At 38.8% G+C, this 19,291-nt stretch overlaps 1 protein-coding gene across 6 annotated transcripts in view; it reads left to right on the top strand.

Moving 5' to 3' along the window:
* HMCN1 (hemicentin 1) overlaps window positions 1–6,382 on the top strand; it is a 190,985-nt gene extending 184,603 nt beyond the window's left edge. For 5 of the 6 annotated variants that reach the window (XM_062606280.1, XM_062606279.1, XM_062606283.1 and 2 more), the window contains 4 exons: window positions 1,342–1,692; window positions 3,495–3,614; window positions 4,238–4,364; window positions 5,497–6,382. In XM_062606280.1, the coding sequence (XP_062462264.1) occupies window positions 1,342–1,692; window positions 3,495–3,614; window positions 4,238–4,364; window positions 5,497–5,863 (965 nt within the window). In that variant the 3' untranslated portion in view covers window positions 5,864–6,382. The remainder of the gene's footprint in view (window positions 1–1,341; window positions 1,693–3,494; window positions 3,615–4,237; window positions 4,365–5,496) is intronic. The other variant, XM_062606282.1, reaches the window with a different exon arrangement.
* The last annotated feature ends 12,909 nt before the right edge of the window (window positions 6,383–19,291 follow it).

Genomic DNA, 19,291 nt, shown 5'->3' with positions numbered 1-19,291 from the left:
ACTGTTTGGTATAGATGAAGACCTTACTTCCACCAGCTGCCTCTCTTTTGAAATAAAATCAATCCAGCCTCCATAACACATTAGAACCACCTGAATTTCTGACAGTAAGTTGCTAGGTAAAGCCTGGGGCTACAGATTTTCACAAAACACTAGCTGCTCTCCTAAAGGTGTCTTCTGACCAAGGGCTATTGAAAGCTCCCTCTTAAAGTGTGAACTTTACACGCCTTTGAATTTCTCTCTGCTTAAAAATATATTTAAAATACAGATTCAAAGGTATCAGTTCACAGTGTTAATAAAATTCAGCTTTTATTGTTAATGTTTCCAGTGAGCATAGGGAAGATTTGAAAAGTAAGCAGGACCCCAGACTGAAGCAGAAGGATTGAACCTCTGTCACTTTTACCCTGGGTAAACCCCTTTGTGTCTTATGCCCATCCAACAGACAGGGAATTATGATGCTCATCTCTCATCACAACATATACAGATATAGGCATGCCCACTTAACTGAATAACAATATTTCTGTGAACTATGGTAGATCTCAATAATCATATTTTTTTCATTGTACAAAAGTTAAGTCTCCGAACTTTCACAGCTACTGACCAATAAGAACATCAAAGGTTAGAACATAACTGACTTCCTTTCTATGCAACCTTGTGACAAATCTTTGAGACCTGATTTTTCCCCTGATGCATAGTACAATAATGGTATCAGATCTTATTGAGGTTCTCTCTGTCCCAGTTTGAATGTTATACTTCTTAAGAATGCTCCATGCTAAGTATCCTCCTTTAGAGAAAGGGCCCAACAGCATCTCCCACCCATCTGTGAAGCATTTAAGAAGAACAAAAATTACTAAAGTAGCAGTGAACGGCATAAGCTGAAATGACGAACAGAGTGTGTCCTAAGGGCACCTTTATTTCTGAGAGCATCTTTTCTGGCAACCAGCAGGGACCACACCCAGCAACTTTCAGGTTATTGCACAGCCCTGATTCTACAAAAAGACAGAACAGACTTGGGGTCCCCGTTTTACAACATCTTACATTCAGTAACACTTGAGGCACGACCTTCAGCAGAGTTCTTGTCCTGTGTAAGCACAGTCTTATGTAACAAGAAGCCTTACAGGAAGAATAAAGGTATATTAGTGTTCTGGCTAGAGAAGCCAGCCTACTTGGCATTGTGTTTGCCATATTTTACTGTCTTCAAGATCTGACTTCTATGTCTTCAGTTTGTTCCGCAGACTGAGATAAATATATATGTATATATATACATATAGTTATGTGTTGTTGTTTGTTTGTTTTTTCTCCTTTCCACATGGTTTGTTGCTCTGGATCATGTCACATGAGCAGACATTAATGAATGTGAACAAGTGCCTAAGCCCTGTGCATTTCAATGCACCAACACCCCCGGCAGCTTCAAGTGTATCTGTCCACCTGGACAACATTTATTAGGTGATGGGAAATCTTGCGCTGGATTGGAGAGATTGCCAAATTATGGTGCCTATTACAATAGCTATAACTATGCTCAATTCTCCCCTGTGAGAGACAACTATCAACCTCAACAATATTACAGGCACTCCTCAAATCTCTACAGCTCCTTCTCAGAGTATAGGAACAGCAGAATACCTTTCTCCAGGACTAGAAGGAACATTAGAGAAACTTGTCCTGAAGGCTATGAGGCAAGAAATAACAGATGTGTAGGTAAATGTCAGTCATATCTATGCAATTGTCTTGTTTTGGTCCTTATTGTTAGGTTACTGTTTAATATATATAAGGGGCTGATGGTTTGTGGTGCTGTGTTGTGGGTTTTTTCCAATTACCCTGATATATTTAGAGTTCTGCATGTTCTTGTCTCTTGAGCACGTTGTAGCAAAACTGTTTTCAAAGCTCCTCTTTCATAACCTCTTATTTTAATTGTGCTGCTTATTTTGTGTTTGCAAATTATCTCCCTCTGTTATTCTCTTTCTTCTGATTATGGTAGGTCAACTTTATGAATTTTCTCACACTTCAAAAAACACCAACAGACCCAGCCTAGTCCAGGGGAGGTTGCTTTTATCAGAGTCCCACTGATGGTAGTAGTAATTTGGTTTCAAAAGGTTTTGAATAAAAACTTTAGAACTGAGCATACTAGGGCCAATGCCAGCACTACTGCAGGGTGGTTGGTCACTACCATACAGGTGATATAAGCAGAGATTTTAAGTGATCTGTAGTTATGAGAGCAGGTGAGAGTGGAGAGACTGATTATAAATAAACAAATAGGGGATTTGTCGTAAGTTGTGACAATGACTGCTCTGCCCCTTCTTTTTCCCTGATGAGGAGAGCAGGGCAGTTGTGGTAACTGGCAGCTCTGCCCCAGGTTTCTGGAGGTTATGAAAAATTAATTAATTTTCCTAAATATGCTTCTCTTAAGCCAGACTTTGACAACTTAACTCACATTTTGAGTATTTTAAGAAAAAAAACAAACATTCTGTTTATTTATTGTGATAATATGCTGCATTTGGGTCTAACAGTAATACAGGCTAGGCCTTATTATAGCTTGTCCCAGTGCATTTAACATAGTACTATACAGTACATACGTACATACATATAGTATGTAGCTATGTACTTCACCCTAGCATATATGCCACTTCATAGGAGACACAATACCCTTCCAGGTTAAATAGTGATCTACAGCTAGATTCTAGCAGCCAGAATTTTTGGTCAGTTACATACCAATATATATCATATAAAGTTGGAAAATGCCTGAGGTTAACTTTAGTAGGCTCTCTATTGCTGTCCTGAATTTGGGAGATGTTTCAAATGGTATTATAATGATATATGATCTGTGCCTAAATCACACTACTCTGCTTTGAAAATTTTACATAAAGTGGTCTGGTACGTCTGTATCTGAGAGGGGAATTAAAAAGAAAAATAATAAAATCTATGAGCATTTAATGGTAGCGTTCCCAGATACTGAGCTTAATTCAACCCTGTGGCATGGGGAAGATCAGTTTGGAAGGGAAAGAGCTTTGCCTGAGGAGGGATTAACTGTAAGAACAACTCTCCCACTGTCAAGGCTTCCTCTGTTGAGGTAACTAATTGGGATGTTTCCTAAACATATTGCTTAAAACAATACTACCAGGCACCACAGCTTGCTTTCTGGGGCAAGACTGCATTTGTATAACCTTGTTGATGTATACAGATTACACATCCTCCTTTTTTCCCAGAACTCTGCATCACAACTGGTCTCTTCAGCTAGAGTATGTGTTATGGTATGGCTGCTACTAAAAGAGGTGATGACCCCTCAAACCTGACTTTAATTGTTAAAAAGTTACAAGGAGTGGCACAGGTAAGGTGTGAAAGGACTTGCTAGTCTTAGATGTTCAACCCCATCAGAAAAGAAGATCCAGACAACTTCCACCAACTCTATGCATATGCTTGTACCTAAATAAGCGAAAAAAACCTCTGTTCGATACCAGGTTCAAATAATCCTGATGTGTACATGTTCCTGTTTCTTTCCACAGACATTGATGAATGTGAAACCAGACATACATGTCAGCATGAATGCAGAAACAGCCTGGGAAGTTACCAGTGTGCTTGCCCATCTGGTTATCGCCTTATGCCCAATGGCAAAACCTGCCAAGGTACAGAGGTCCCTTTGAATGATCAGAAACATATGCAGAATTTCAAGTTTCAGAAAAGTTTTTATTTCATGTCTTAGTGTTTAGTAAAACAAAGCAAATTATACATTAGCAGCTTCCTGTTCTCTGAGGTTCTCAGGTGACCTTACATTACACATCTAACTCCAGGCAAGTAGACAATAGCTTCAGGGTCAAACCCAGTATAATCCTTAACCTACCGCTGTCAAAAAAAGGTACTGTGGGTACTGTCAGATTTTCTGTTCCCTCCCCCCCCCCCCCCGCCAAAAAAAAAACACAAAACCAAAAATCCCTGGACCTAATTAGCTCTATTGACAAGATAGCTCTATTGACAAGACAACTACAGTTTATATTGAATCAAGACTGAAGGGCAGCTCTTGCACAATATGCCATCCAGCACAGTAATAAAATGCCAACAATAATAAATGAATAAATGTGCAGTATTGGAACTAGCGGCTCCGGTGTCTCAGACATCAAGACAGGATTCTGAAAGATTTCACTGTGCGTAGAGGTACACTCTGCAGTCTGCTGAGCCCTTACCCAGCTAGTTTTTAACCCTTCAATTCTTCTACCAGCAACTTACCGTTTGCATGTTTTCTTACATTCAGATATTGATGAGTGCCTTGAACAGAACATTAATTGTGGATCAAATCAGATGTGTTTCAACATGAGAGGAAGCTACCAGTGTATAGACACACCTTGTCCACCAAACTACCAGCGAGAGCCTCTTTCTGGGTACGTTTTATTTTCACCTCCTTTTCACTTACCCCAAGCTCAAATCCTTAGTGTGTATTCACTAAGCAAGAAACTTTGACACCAACAAAGCTCATGCTAGCAAAAGGTAAAGCATTGACATTCAAGACAAGCAGCAGTATCCATGTTTCCCCTCAGCACAAACAGAATGCAGCGGGTGCAGGTGAGCTGGCTGGCTGCCAATATCCCTGGCAACATTACTCTGTTAGTTCAAAAGGAAATAGCACCAGAATGTTCCTTTACTATAGGAACCCCAGCAGGCAGCACACCACGATTTCTTTCTGCTTATTTGGTGTCATTCAGTTGTCATTTATGGACTATACACAGTCACGTATAGACTATACACACAGACTATAGGGCTGCCTTTGCATCTGAGGTTTCTGACTTCTCTAACAGCCTAACATGTTTCAAAGCATTTCACGTATTCTTTTAGTCACAAAAATAATGCTGTCATTCATGGTAAATTTTGTTGGGTTTAAGTTACTCTGTTTCCCTGTTTTTTCCCTTACAAAACATATTAATTTCTTGTAATCTTTTAATATACTCAAGGAAATAGCTTGCTTCAGTCAGAAATCATCTTTTGTGATCAGACTCAACTGGAAAGACACGTTGAAATGGGTGATGTTCATTGACCTCTGTTAGCACTGACAAGCAAAGCTAGCAAAGACCTCCTAGTCTGACTTTTGATTAATAGAAGTAAAGCTTACTTTGCTTCTATTCCAAATTCTTTATTTTATGATCTAACGCACAAACACCTCAAATGGAGCTGCCTGGTACATTTTAAACCAATCTTTCCAACTCTAATGTTTTAAGACCAAGGTCACAGAAACATAGCACCACTGACTTCAATAACAAATATTGTATCTGCATCTTTATATTGCCTTTTGGCACTTTCTGAGATTATTCTGTTGTGGTGAAAATGGAACATTAAACTAGGCTGCAACTTTAAAGGAACGATGGATAAAGAGCGCATGAGCATATTATCTTTATACAAAGTTTTAATCTGCATACTGCCACAGGGTAAACAGGGGAAGATTTTTCTCTTTTAAGACCTCTTGCAGTACTTATAATATTGTGCCTTCTTCCTGGACTAAAGTACTCTGCTTTTTCTTAGGTTCTGTCTCAAAAATTGCCCAGCCAACGACTTGGAGTGTGATCCGAGTACCTACGCCTTGGAATACAAACTCCTTTCCCTCCCCTTTGGCATAGCTGCCGGCCAGGATTTAATCCGGCTGGTTGCCTATACTCATGATCAAGTCATGCACCCAAGGACAACTTTCTTAATGGCAGATGAAGACCCAGCAATCCCATTTGCCCTGAGAGATGAGAACTTGAAAGGAGTAGTGTTCACCACCCGACCGCTGCGAGAGCCAAAGACTTACCGCATGGGAGTCAGAGCTTTATCCTACAGTGTTGATGGAAATATTGAGTATCGGACAACTTTCATTGTTTATATAGCTGTGTCAGCCTACCCCTATTAAACACCCAAACTACTTGACAGTAATCACACTATTTTAACCACATTTGTAAATGCTGGTGGGTATTACCACTTCCAGACTGACTCTAGTGCCTGCCAAACAGTTGTGAACCATGTAACTTAAAAGTGGTGCTATTCTCTTTTCCTTCTCTGAGGCTGCCTATCCAGTCCCATTATTTCAAACTGAGAGGAAAATCCATGGCTTTGAGGACCTGTTACTGCTTTCTTTATTTATTACACTGGAGTAGTCATTTTCCACACTTTTTCTGAAAACCAGCAGAAAAATCAAAGTATGAGCTGAAGTATGAGGTGAAAACAGTAAGCAAGGAGCAGCCTCTGTTGAAAGAAACTAAAGAAAAGCCTAACCAGAGGAAAAAAAATTCAAGTGGTCTACCTATTTTAAAGATTACTGAGTGTTTTACAATTTACTCTCTATTAGATTTTTTTTCTTATCAAATACCTGATAGAATTAGGGCTGTAATATATTGTAATGTGCACAGAAAAGCAAATACCACTGTACCTACAGGTGAATTGGGAACTGGTGCAAGTTTAAGGATGCCACTGTTTTTTAGAACAACCAGCAACATGGCTCTACTTCTACTTTATACAGCAGGTATTCTATAACTTTTTTTGTTTGTTTTTGACTGACATTCTTGTATAACCATTTATTTAGCTCAAACCCATATCCAGCTCAGTACTCCCAACTCAGTTAAAATGTTCTGGGTTTTTGTTTCTTTGTTTCTTTGTTTTGTTTTGCAAATGGAACTTTTTTCTCCAAAGACGATGTAAGTTTGGTTCAGTAATGTCAATACACTGTACACAAGTAATTTTGTTGAGATGTATTCTATTTTTATGAAAGTGTATATATGTTTTTTCCTATATGTATTTTCTATGCAGTATCTCAAGAGTTTTACAGTTAAGTTTTCATAAAAGGACAATGTCAATACAGTGAAGAAAATAAAAATAAAGGTTTGAGTTGCCTTTGGGATTTGCTGGGAGTTTTATCTTTGAAAAAAAAAATCTTTCCCATTTGTAATGCACTTGCCTTTAATGCCAGCAGAGAACACAGACAGTAGAGTGCTCAGCAAATGAGGGAGCAGCATGCACAAATGCAGCCATCTCCTGCTTTTTTGCGCTACTGGCTTCCCTACATACTTCGGTTTCTCAGAAAGTCAGGAAAACTGCTGCACTTACTGTAAGACCTCTATTTAAAAATTACTTAAAATCATTTAGCTCTTTATACAAACTTATGCAAGTGACAGACTTCAAACAAAACAGGGTTTTTTTTTCATGGAAGTCTGACTTGAAAAATAAAAGCAGTTTAGGAAGAAAGAGACGGTAACTTTTATGACAAAGACAAAAGGGAAGGAGAAATAAGAGTAAGCTATACTAAGTACAGGTAGTGACCTCATTTCTTTCTTTTAAGGATAAGAATCACACTGAAAATAATATTCTAAAGGGAATTTAACTCCAGTGTGAGACAGGAAGAAAATTTCCATTATGTTTTATAAGAAGAAAAAAAAACAAACAAAGACACACACACGCACAGACACACCAAACCAAACTAAAACAAAACAGAAAAACCCACCCAACCAAGGGTTGACAGTCTTTAAGGCAAAACTATTACTTCTGTTAGGGTTAGTAACTTACCAGAGAGAAGTCACTTAAGCACGCCCAGACATATCCACAGCTTTGTTTCCACTCTTTGCTTTTCTATCCTGTGCTTTTAATCTTGTTCTTTATTATGAATTTCCAACCTCTTTTCTTTAAGCAAATACACCCATTACAGATCTACCACCACACATCATCTTTCCCTCTTATTAATACGTTGAGAAGTCTGTTGTTTATTTGTAAATTTTATAAATACAACAAATAGAATATCTACTGTATTTATTACTACTAAAAGTACTACTACAATTAATACTAAAAGCATAATGCTAGCAAAATCTTAGATGTAATTTTCATTGTCTAAGGGTTGTAAAGCTGAGCCTGCTGTCACTGTCCAATCCCCTCCATTAGTCTGTGGACTCAGTGTAAAACCACTGCGCTCCTATAGCAAGATGATATAGTCTCTGTATCACTTGTCACAAGACATTTTGCAAATGTACCCCTGTCACAAACAAGCCTGTACAAAACTGTAATCTAAAAGGCTGTCTATACAGAAGGAAACACAGGTGCCAACTGGGACAGACAACATGCAAATACCTAATTCTGGGTAACTCCACCTGCAGGTATAGTCCAGACTACAACCAAATCGTTGTTCCCTGCATCAGTAGCCACCATACCTCTGTCAGAGAGGTTGAGATGATAAGGATTATGTTAGCAGGCAGGCAAGCTTGTTGAGGGGGAATTTAAAAGCCAGCTGATGTCCTATTGACAATCCAGACACATCATCAGGCTTCTTCATCACACTCTCAGTAGCTGGGTGTAATTTGGGATAATCAGGGCTGGTCCAGGAAGCAGTCCTGGATTTTTCAAAGGAACTCCATTTATGTGCTGAATTGCGTGAATCCCATCAGTGCTGAAAGGGAGCTGCTGCTCTCTGCTGGCCTTATCTCAATCACCATAATATATTTTAATTAAAGAATTAATCAAAGAATGTTGGAAATTAACGACTTCCTAGTTAAGAGGCTGCTCATCATTCGGTTTGAGGAATACACATAGCCCTGTAACTGCCTCTTTAAGATCAACATTATATAGCCACAGATGCAGAATAGGAGCAAAAATCCTGACAGTGAAACCACAGGAAGCTTCCACATCCAAAGGAGTAGAAGAAGGAAGAAACCAAGGAGCTGTAAGTTGTGATGAAAGGCATCACGAAAAGCAGCAGGAGCACTGTTACACAGTTAAACTATAGCTGTGATCTCTTTCTTTCCCAGAAAGAGTGGAAGTCCCTCTGTGTCTACTTAATTGCAGAGCAAGCTCTTCCTAGCATAAAAAGAAACCAAAACCAAACACCACAACACTCGTACAACAAACAGTTGTGTTGGTTTTCTCTTTTAAAAAAGGAGGTGCCAGCAAGAGCTATTGTTTTGGGGTAGTTCAGAGATGTCCTGAATAAACATAAAATGCCTCAGTGCTACCTGGTGCCTACACTACCATCCTTTTGTACAAGCCTACTACTTCCACTGCTTATTTGACTCCCTAGGGAGGTAAAGCAGCACTTCCTCACAGCCTTATGCTTGAAACAGCACCCCATGACACTGGCTACCTCCTCCATTCCTAGGCACAGACATGAAAAAATTTAATTAACTGCAATATCAAGATTAAATGTACCACACAAGAGATGGAAATCTGGTTTTCTACATTACAGAAATTAATTTATACATACTGGAAGTTCAAGCGTGACATTTTGAAGCATTCCAGCAGCATACAGGTGGGCACACAAGTCTCCCTGAAGCTCACCTCCACATGAACACGCATTAGATACAGGCCTCCTTCTCGTTGCAGCACTTTCCAAGACCGCTCAGTCCACATATATTCCAATAAAGCTACTACAGCTGAGACTTCTATGAGGGCACAACAAGTCCCACAGACAATCCTTCCTTATTAGAGCCTAAAGGACACTACATGGTAAGTAAGTGACAGCACTCTGTAAAAAAAATACACCATTCTTTCCAAATATAAGTTATAGCAAAGAAGTAAGGTGTGAATAGGAGTCCACGGATAACACCAGGGCTAATTGCCAGAGAGGAAAGAAAGTCTGCAACCACCGCTACTGGTTACCTGGCAAGCATTCAGGAATTGAAGACAGATGAGGTACCCACCATCATACCTTCTGCAGAGATACAGCTTACCAATACCTTGAGAGCAGAAATACACTGGGGTTTTGTTTTAATTCATACATCGGCTGAATTTAAAAGCTATTGAATGGGTACAGTAATCAATCAATGCTGAATACATAGCCCTATGGGTTAAAGGGAAAACAAGTTATCAGATGAGAACAATGCTCAGAAAAGACAAGAGTACCAGTGCTTGAAGTGTCCACTTGGCAAGTAAGGTACAGACAGGCTACAAAGATACATACATGCTAAACAAAGTAGAAAGACAATGAGTAAGGCAGTCATCATCACTCTCATATCGGTGTGGCAGTTACAGGCAGGACTCTGCTCTTGGGTTGCAAATGGGAGCTCTGGTGCCCTTTGACTTCAGAGGCATTTCTGGTTCTGGCAGCTCAAACCTAAGGTCGCTGCCAATAAAAATTTGGCATATTATGACCTTTGAAATCTAAGGCTTAGCTTATGAGGCTGGAATCCAACCGCCAGTGTCCCAGTTGCACACAGGCGGAGAACAGGACATGCAGGACTGTGCGAGGGGATACACATTGCCAGCACCATGCTGGTTGCGGTTAGTCACCCAGCCAAATAGATGCAGAAGATGTCTAGCACATTTCCGTTTAAAGTAATTCCTGCCCAGATGCTGTGTTGTACAAATGTATGCATGGGAGAGGGCTGCTGGGCAGCTCCCTGGGCTTTGTTTCTGTAGAAAGCCTGTGGGCAGATGAAGGCTCCTCCAGCCTTCTGGGATTCAACTTCTGCTTCAGATGAGATTTTTGAGTCAACACAAAAGTGAATAGATAGAACCTCACTGAGCAATCAGTGAAATTTGGAAATTTGTCTGGAAATTTAAAATCCCTTCTACATGAATGTTCACTAATGCTGAAGAGCCTGAACAGTCAATTACTTGCTTAAGCACAGGTGTATCTCTTGCTGGGAAATCAGAGTCAGTTTCAGCTCCTTCACATAGAGCAATGCTCTGGAGCTGCTGCTCCACATGGGCTGTGGGCCACACTTTATTTGCCCTTTCTCTCCCTGGACAAACTCTGAGGCACAGGGCAGCTCTGGGTGTAAGCTGAAACAGAAAGGAAACACCAGAAAGTGCCAGGCAATTAAATTCCAGAGCTCACTGGGGTGTTACATATCATGCATCCAGTACCACTGCACTAATAAATGTAACATCTGAGCACATCATATCAAGCCATGCCCTATGAATAACATTAAATGTAATCCCCAACTGGCAAGCAGACTTTCAGAAACACATTTGCGCGTCTGGACACACTGAACTGCAATCGTTTTTCAGATCACTGAGTTCTGCTATTCAGCATCTTCAGCATACAACTGGTGCCAGCTGGTTCTTCTGGTTTGATAAATTTAGTATTAGAAGGGGAAACAAAGAATACTTGCCTACAGCTAAAGGCATATGGATACATAGAAGTGTATTTTACACAACCATAGGTTCAAATGGGAATTTACAGACAGCCAAATGTTGGGCATATCAGAAACATGATCAAACCAAGAAGTTATTCAAGATTACAGAGCAAAGGTTAATAACTACTCTTACGAATGCTGTGAAATTTCTGCAAGGAGAAGAGAATTCTCAGTTAATTTTTCACTGCAAGTGAGGTTTATAAAACTGTGGCCATTGTGGGACTGAGAACAAGCTCAGATTATTTTTTCTTTTTTTGATAAAATATGTGCTAGAAGCAAATACAGTGCTTACGTTAAAAATCTCTCCTAAAATGGGAAGAGCAAAAATACGGACTTCACAACTTTTGTCCTTGACAGCTTAACTAAGTGGCTTGAAATGTAGTGAGATACAGCTGGCTTCCTCATTAGTAACTTCTCACCCCACTTGAAGTTACAGACCTGTTTATGTACAGGTCAAGAGAAGACATCTGGTGTATAATCTCTCATGATTTTTTAAAAAATAAATCTGTATGCTGCCTATGAAAAAACACAGAGCAAAACTGATGTGCAGAGTTCATCTGGAACTCAGAGGTTCAAACAGCTAAGACAAAGTCAAGCACCCCCTGCAAACCTCTGGCTTACCACACAGCAGGCATAACCATACAAACCATAGCGAAGACTTTCTTCTGCTTGGATCACAAGAAGAGTCTCAAGAAAGCTTTTCATAAAGAATGCATGAGAGCTGTTGAGAGATCTGGACTGTACAGGTATGATCTAGCCTATAATTAAAGCAAAGCCAAACTTTCTTGATACTCAAAACCATGTTTGACAGTGGCTGTGCTAAAGCTGTATGTAAAAGCGTCAAAAAAAGAAGGTATATCTAACTTGGGGTCTACAGTTTCAGAGGCAAAACCCAGCCATGATCCCTGAAGAGAAGAATCCTGAAAGTGGCTATAATTACTACTGTTCCTAGTAAACACAGTGGTGCATAAAACACAGCTAGATTCCAATCAACATTAAAGCTCCTCTCTGTAACAGCCTTCACAGGGTTTTAGCTGTGTTGCCTCTAGAACCTGATGCTGCAGATGTAAAAGGTGAGGATGGAAAAGCTGAGAGAAGAATGAGTCCTCAAATGCCACAAAACCAACAAAAGTGCACCAGCTCTTCACTGAAACTAGGTCAACAAACACAACATATACATGTCCAAAAAGGAAAACACAGAGTGCTCCAACGCAACCATTTGAGACTGAAATTGAAGCAGCAAAAATACCATGAGAAAGCAACATTAAAAGTACAAGCTGAAGGGACTACAGAAGCCTTAGTGATACACTACTCAAAGCATGGCATTCCTGCACCAGAACAGCACTGTTTCTGCATAAATGTTCATCACCTGTAGATGAATCTTACATGCTAGAGAGCTCTAAGTAGCAAGAGATAGGCTGAAAATAGGTTCAAATCTGTGACAGAGCTATCAATCCCCTCCATGGCTTCTCTTCTTGTTAAACGAGCTAGACTTTGAATGCAAACTTTGTAAATAATTCTGATCACATCAGAATTATTCATCCTTCATCATTGCCTGCTTACAAAATTGGCTCACGAATCTACACATATTTACCACCGTACAGGTCAGACTGCTTCTCTCCACTACGGCCTTGTTCCAAAGAAAATTTTTGTAGTTTGCTTACTGGTTCCCCTGCAGTGCTCTCAGTGTTGTGAAGACTGATAGAGAACCTCAAATTGGGTGTAACCCTGCAAAGACTTTGCCAAAATATTACCGCTAACATTTTGCAGTTCATGTTTTGAAAAGATTTTGGATGCATAAATGATGTTGCCCTTTAAGAGATGAGGCTGCAGCAGAGCAGTAGTTTGTTTTCAGCAACTGAAAGACACAACAAGGTGTCATAATGTTTTTACCATGTGTGGTAGCTTTACTATAGACAAACAAACAGCCGTGAGAGTCACATTAAATCAAAGTCAGTCACAACCTTGCCAAAAACCCCTGACTGCCTTAAAATTAGACACCTCATCTAATCAAAATTCCTCTTAATCATATAAACAATTCTCAGTAGATACGAAGAACAATAGCAAAAGATTTACTTACAGCTGAGGTAAAAAGAACTTTCCTGATAGAGATTTGAAAATTATAAACAGGACAAAAAGTATACATCACAGAATGAATTACCACAGCATGAAAAAAAGCATGTGCAGAGCAGTTAATAAAAACAGCCTGCATTTTGCTGAGAACTAGCTTTTTTGAGAAGTAAAAGTATTATATAAAACGAATTACACTGAACCTGCTTAAGCAGGCAGGTTCAGCAGTGAAGTTCAGCCTTTGCCAGACCAGCCGCTGCTTGTTTATAAGGCCCTGCTGATTGTCTAGATAAATCACATAACACTGGTTTTGATCACACCTTGTGTGCTTGAAAAGAGCTAATAGAAAATAAAACTCACTGGGTCTTAAGCCTGAAAACTGAATCTAAACCAGTCATGCTAAAATCTTGCGCCATTGTCGTGATCTAGAGACGTGACTAAATTAACTATCAGTAAATTTTTTTTACCAATGTTTGCACGAGTGAGAACTGGCTGTGTCTGGGCAGTTCATTTGCACAACACTATAATAGACGCTGTACTATGTTCAACAAGATAGTACTTGAGGCCTATTGCACAGCTTGTTACTATACATCTCTAAAATAATTTATTCCATACTTTGCAGAACTCCTTTGTGCCATGGTCTGGTACTTAGCTAGTTTTCCCACAAAGAGAGTCCTAAAAGAGGAAGATGCAACCATTGATAGGATTTTGACAAGACCTCTGATCACTTCAAGCTGAGCTGAAAAAAAACCCATACCTTTTCCTTCTAGCTAGGATAAATCTCAGCCTGACATCCCCTGATGGATGGATGTCTGCTCAACACAGCAAAACAAAACTGTCTTTTCACTAGCTTTTCTACCAGCTCTTGTTTCTTTCAGCAAATGCTTCTGATACTCTGATACAAAACCCAGATAATATCTTTAAGTTAGATATTTGTTCTGAATTACACTGAAGGAAAAGCCATCTCTATTCACACCTAAAAAAGCTGCAATGACTATTACAGCATGAGCTTTATATGCCTAAGCATTGACTTTCCAGCTGTCTCTCAATAATGGCAATAGCCATTTCTCTGACCAAATCCTCCCCCCCTTCCCAATAATTCTGATTGCTGATACAAAGATCTTACCTTAGTTTAATAACAGAAGCTACTACTTCTTTGCTTTCGAGTCCTCTACAGCCTTTCTTTACTGTCAACAGCTTTGCTAGACTTTCAAATATGTTTGCTATTCCTCTCATAGTGGACTTCTTACTTGGCTGAAGTTCCCCACACACAGAAGCACTTCGTTTCGCTCTTTAAAATCTTTCTGCAGAACGCTTCTTTGTTAGAATGCCATTAGAGATAAAAGATAGTGAAATGGCATGAGGAAAGGAATCTAACATAATTTTCTTCAGAAATTATCTAAAAAATTTGTTTTGGAAGATACTAAATACCTTCCTGTTTGACATCATGTTGGTAAAGAGCATTTTTATAATGAAAGGGTAGGTTACTGAGTTGTTTTCCTTTTTTTAGTTCTAGAAAGTCTGTATCTGAAGTCCAGATAAATTCCATTCCATCAGCCAGAAAAAGCCCAAGATGGTGCGTGCATGGATTTTAGGATCTATTCTTCAATGTGCTCCTAGGGGAAGGTCAGGGAGGTCCTCTGGGTCACAATCTTAGATATAAATGGTGTATTGAAATTTGCTCACTGATGCTACACCAAAACCTGTGATGCAGAAGAAGCATTCTTGAAAATATGAACACTGCTATCAACAAAAGCAGAGTTTTAGCTGGCAGGGTATGACTAAAATGAGTCCTTGCTGCTGCTAAGTACAAGCACACAGGAGTGAACAGTGACAGATTACTGGTTCCATAAGGAAGGACCCAGACTGGTTCAATAAGCTTTGGGCTGTGGGTGGCCCAATTAGACTTTGCCATGTACTGCAAGGAACAGCTACTGCTACCTGCATTTGCAGGTATCAAATTGTGGCCACAGAGAAAAAAATTCTCCATAGATCAGTGAATATCAATGAACATGATTGTCTCACATCAATACCAAAAACCCCCAATAATCAAAAAAAGACCTTCACCACATTTAAATCAGAAAGGGAATGAGCAAATACTGGATCATATTTCATATTATACCATGGATATACAAATTTAGTCCAAGTGAGACTTCACTTCCACACTTCCACAGCACACTGTGACAATTTCAAATCAGAAAACAGAACTTCAGTCCATATTTGCTGTAACAATAGACAGGATTTTTTTTTTTAAATATGTTAGAGATTTCATTATGTTGTTTTATTTTTTCCAATGAAAGCAGAACACACAGAGAATTAAAAAGCTTTTAGTTTATTTGCCGTTACAAGTTTGACCTTAGTTCTGAACTTCTGGGGTGAAATCCTGTTTTTTCCAGTGTCGTGCCAAGCACTGAAGGAATAAGCACTTTTAATATTTATAAGACTATCAACAGAAATAAGCACCTGGTGCTTCTTGCATTCAGGCTTCTAATGGTGGAGAAAAATATAAAATTACAGTACAACATAAAGGAGGCAACAACAGATCACACATTTTGTACTCAGGTTTACTAGGCCAAAATTCTTTGAACTGCTGTTTTGGTTACAATCTATCTGGAATTCTATGTTCAATAGAAACTTGCAAGGGCCAGTTTCAGTACCTGAGTTATATTTTTATTAAGGATCAGGGCAGGGCAAATCCTAGCAGATGACACGGAAAGCAGAAGACAAAATTAGGATTAAAGTTGCAAAGTTGATCAGTTGAAGATATTTCCTCAAAAAACAGGATGCTGTTCAAATATCAAAACCAACACATTACACATTAGATGGGAAACTATAATTGTAGAAATATAACACGCAGAATGCCTGGTTCCTGCTTTTCAAAAGGAACCAAGGTATTATTGAGGATCACCAACTAAATAAAAGTTAATGTTCTCACATGGAAATGGAAAAATCTTTCTACTGATACATGAACCAAAGCATTGCATGCTAGACACACAATTTATTCTTCTTTAATTTTTTGTTAATTATTAACAATTTCATCTGAAGTATCACATCCAATTCTGGCCCTACCTTCCAAGCAAGCTGCAAACCACATTTGAGAGACTCTGATAGGAAGAATAATCATTGCTGTTGCCTGAATAAATAGAATTTTTCTGTTGCTTGATGTTCTCAAAAGACATTGATTTATATTTTTTAGATTAAATCTGATACTACAACACCAAAAAAAAAAAATCAAGTATTATGAAAATTGTAATTTCTGCTTTCAATAGAAGCATTAATATGACAGTTATTCAGTGAATTTTCTATTCCAGTTTTCCATAGATAGATTCTGTAAGTAAAGAAAGCATCTGATTAGATTTACCTATTATATAGAGGGGTATTTTAAGCTGTTTTGGTCTTTAAAACTTTAAAATAAGTTTACTTTATAGGATGAGCAACAGTACTTGTGAATCAGAACATCTGGTTAGACTCTGCAATCTGCCAGACAGTCTTGTGAAAGAGTAATCATTCCAAATACAGTGTTATTGCAATGCTTTTTATTATTATTCCAGACACAGTGATTATAGACATGTAAAAAGCTTAAAAGGGTGGAAGTAACATCATAGCCCTGAAATCATCACCAAGTGTCCATATTTTCTGAAGTTCACATATGAATCATGAGCAAACTACTGTCCTGGCAGAAGTCAAAGGTCCTGGGGGTGAACATGCATGATGTTCACAGGAAAAAAATAAAAGGAGAGAAAACTATAGATATTTATCATCCTCTATGGACATCTTCATTGTCCAAATGATTATTTGCAGTTTAACTGAGACAGCTAAATTTGAGACTCATTAATTAAACTGCTTTATTAAAAAATGTAAGGTTGGAATGGACTTCAAAAGAACATAACCTTATTATAGTTGGGCTAATATGAATATTTCCTTTCCTTCAACAGTTATGAGGAAGGACTAATGGCAAATGTGTACGTTTTCTCACTCTCCACTATTTAGTGATATGATTTTGCTACAAAATATGTGTACTAGGAAAGTTACATTTAAATTAACTTGTTTTAACTTAAACTGGTATTTCAGAGATATTTTTCAGAGATCCTCTTTGTCATTAAGAAGATACACATTTAAATTTAGCTTTGGTTCCAAAACTGGAGTAAAAGACAGCCTTGTACTGTGATCAAGATGGTCTAACATTACCTGCAACAATAATATAATCATCTGAAACATTCCTTCTGATACTAAAAGACAAAAAACAAAAACAAAACTAAAACTGTGTGGGAAACTGTTGAACAAAAAGGATGAGTAAATTATATCATTTTATATGACACAAAGCTGCAGATGCTATATGCCTTATCTTTTACTACTACTGTGGTACCCATGGTTTTTACCCTTATTCTCATCAAAATTTACTTACATTTCATGCTTAACAAGAGAAACCAGAAAGAGAAACAAGGAGTTCACAGAGCAGAAGGACAAAGTTTAGAGAACAACTGAGTTCTCCTCTCCTTACCCCAGGTACCACAAACCACTGAGAAAGCTACAACTACTCCCAGAAGGAAGGGGATTGCAGTAAAATATTAGAGCCATTGACATTTGTGCCCCGGCATCAGGAAGCTGGGAAATGACTGTTGTTGCATCTCCATATAATTATGTAATGGCAAAATTTTACAGGCTGCCCAAATAAGACTCTTCAACAGATGGCTGTGATACATGACTTAGTAACTGGAAATTAATCAGATCCATTTACAGTGAAGTAATGTCTCTAAAATAACTGTCCCTGCTCTACTGCGTTGCAGTAATTGGCTTGCAAAAATCACAACAGGTCAATAATACAACCTCAATTTCACTGTTCTTTCAGGGATGCAGACTGAGAGGACAGCAAGAGAGAGACACCAGTAAGGAACTCGCGTGTCACTGAGATCCTTCTCCCACAGCATTTCACCTAGTTGAAAAATGTACACAGCTCCTTCCTAAAACTCATTTGATCAGAAGACTCTTTCAAATTATCACTGATACAATGTTTAAGAACCTTATTCTAATTTCCTGCATAATCTTTCTTACAGATGGCTTAAAACTACTTGACTTTCGGTGGCTGCTGCTCTTTAAGTAACTCTCTACACAGTCATCATCATCACCCCCCCCCCCCCGCCCCGGATTCTTATTGCCTGAAGGTATTTACACACATAAATCAAAGCCTTTCTTTGCTAGAATTAACAAACTGAACTCTTCTATGGTTTCCTCTCACATCTTTCCATTACTTTATTTAGTATTGCCTGTCTTAGTTTCAGTAACTTGTGTATGGGAAGCCAAAAATGTTCACAGTATTCCATATCAGACCATGGGGTTTGGTTAATACTTTCAGACCACTTGTTCTACTTTCACTAAATCCACTGAATTTCACTGAATGGACCCTGAATTTCTCAAGTATGCTGGTCTAAATGTCACCAGAAAAATCTCAACAACATGTTACAATAACCACAAAGTTTTATCTGGCCACATAATTAACCTTGCTGAGTAACACAAGCCCTCAGGAGAAGAAATCTAGGGTGTTGCCTTTAAGTAACAGTCATCAGCCCAGAGCCCTGGAACACAATGTTAAGAATACATCAGCCCTAAAATGATGCCAAACTCCTGCAACCTTTGCAAATTCCACAGCCATCTCACACAACCCTCATAGGATTCCCAAAGACAAAACCACAAACCTATCTGCTGGCAGCGAAGGCCATTCCTGTTTCCCTCGTGACTGTATATTCCAGTTAGCCCCCACTGCCTGCAGTTTGGTAGCTGGTCACTGACGCCAAATTCTGCTTCACCTCACACGTCCTGTGTCTGCAGCCCAACCCATTACCATCAACACCCTGTCAGCTAAACAAACCAATACATCATCTCCAATACTAAGGGATTCATTTATGCTTTCAGTCTTTAGTTATGTCTTCTAAGGTCTCCTTGAACCCTACTGCTCCAGGTTCAAGCATGCCTGTAACACCACTGCTAAACTTCTCATTGATGTGATGTTTAAAATTACCTTAATTGTCTCAATTTATCACTGGATCTAATGATGTAGCTGGTTAAAACAGAATATATTTGGTATATATACTATATATCAAATATAGTATAACCTATAGTCATAATTTATTTCAGTAAACGTGAAGTGAAACAAAAGG

This window comes from Pezoporus occidentalis, unplaced genomic scaffold (genome assembly GCF_034315485.1).
Source record: "Pezoporus occidentalis ecotype Australia unplaced genomic scaffold, CSIRO_AGI_Poc_V1 ctg95, whole genome shotgun sequence".
Taxonomy (NCBI): domain Eukaryota; kingdom Metazoa; phylum Chordata; class Aves; order Psittaciformes; family Psittacidae; genus Pezoporus; species Pezoporus occidentalis.
Note: the sequence above shows the minus strand (reverse complement) of the source record. Positions and strands in the feature narration are given on the sequence as shown.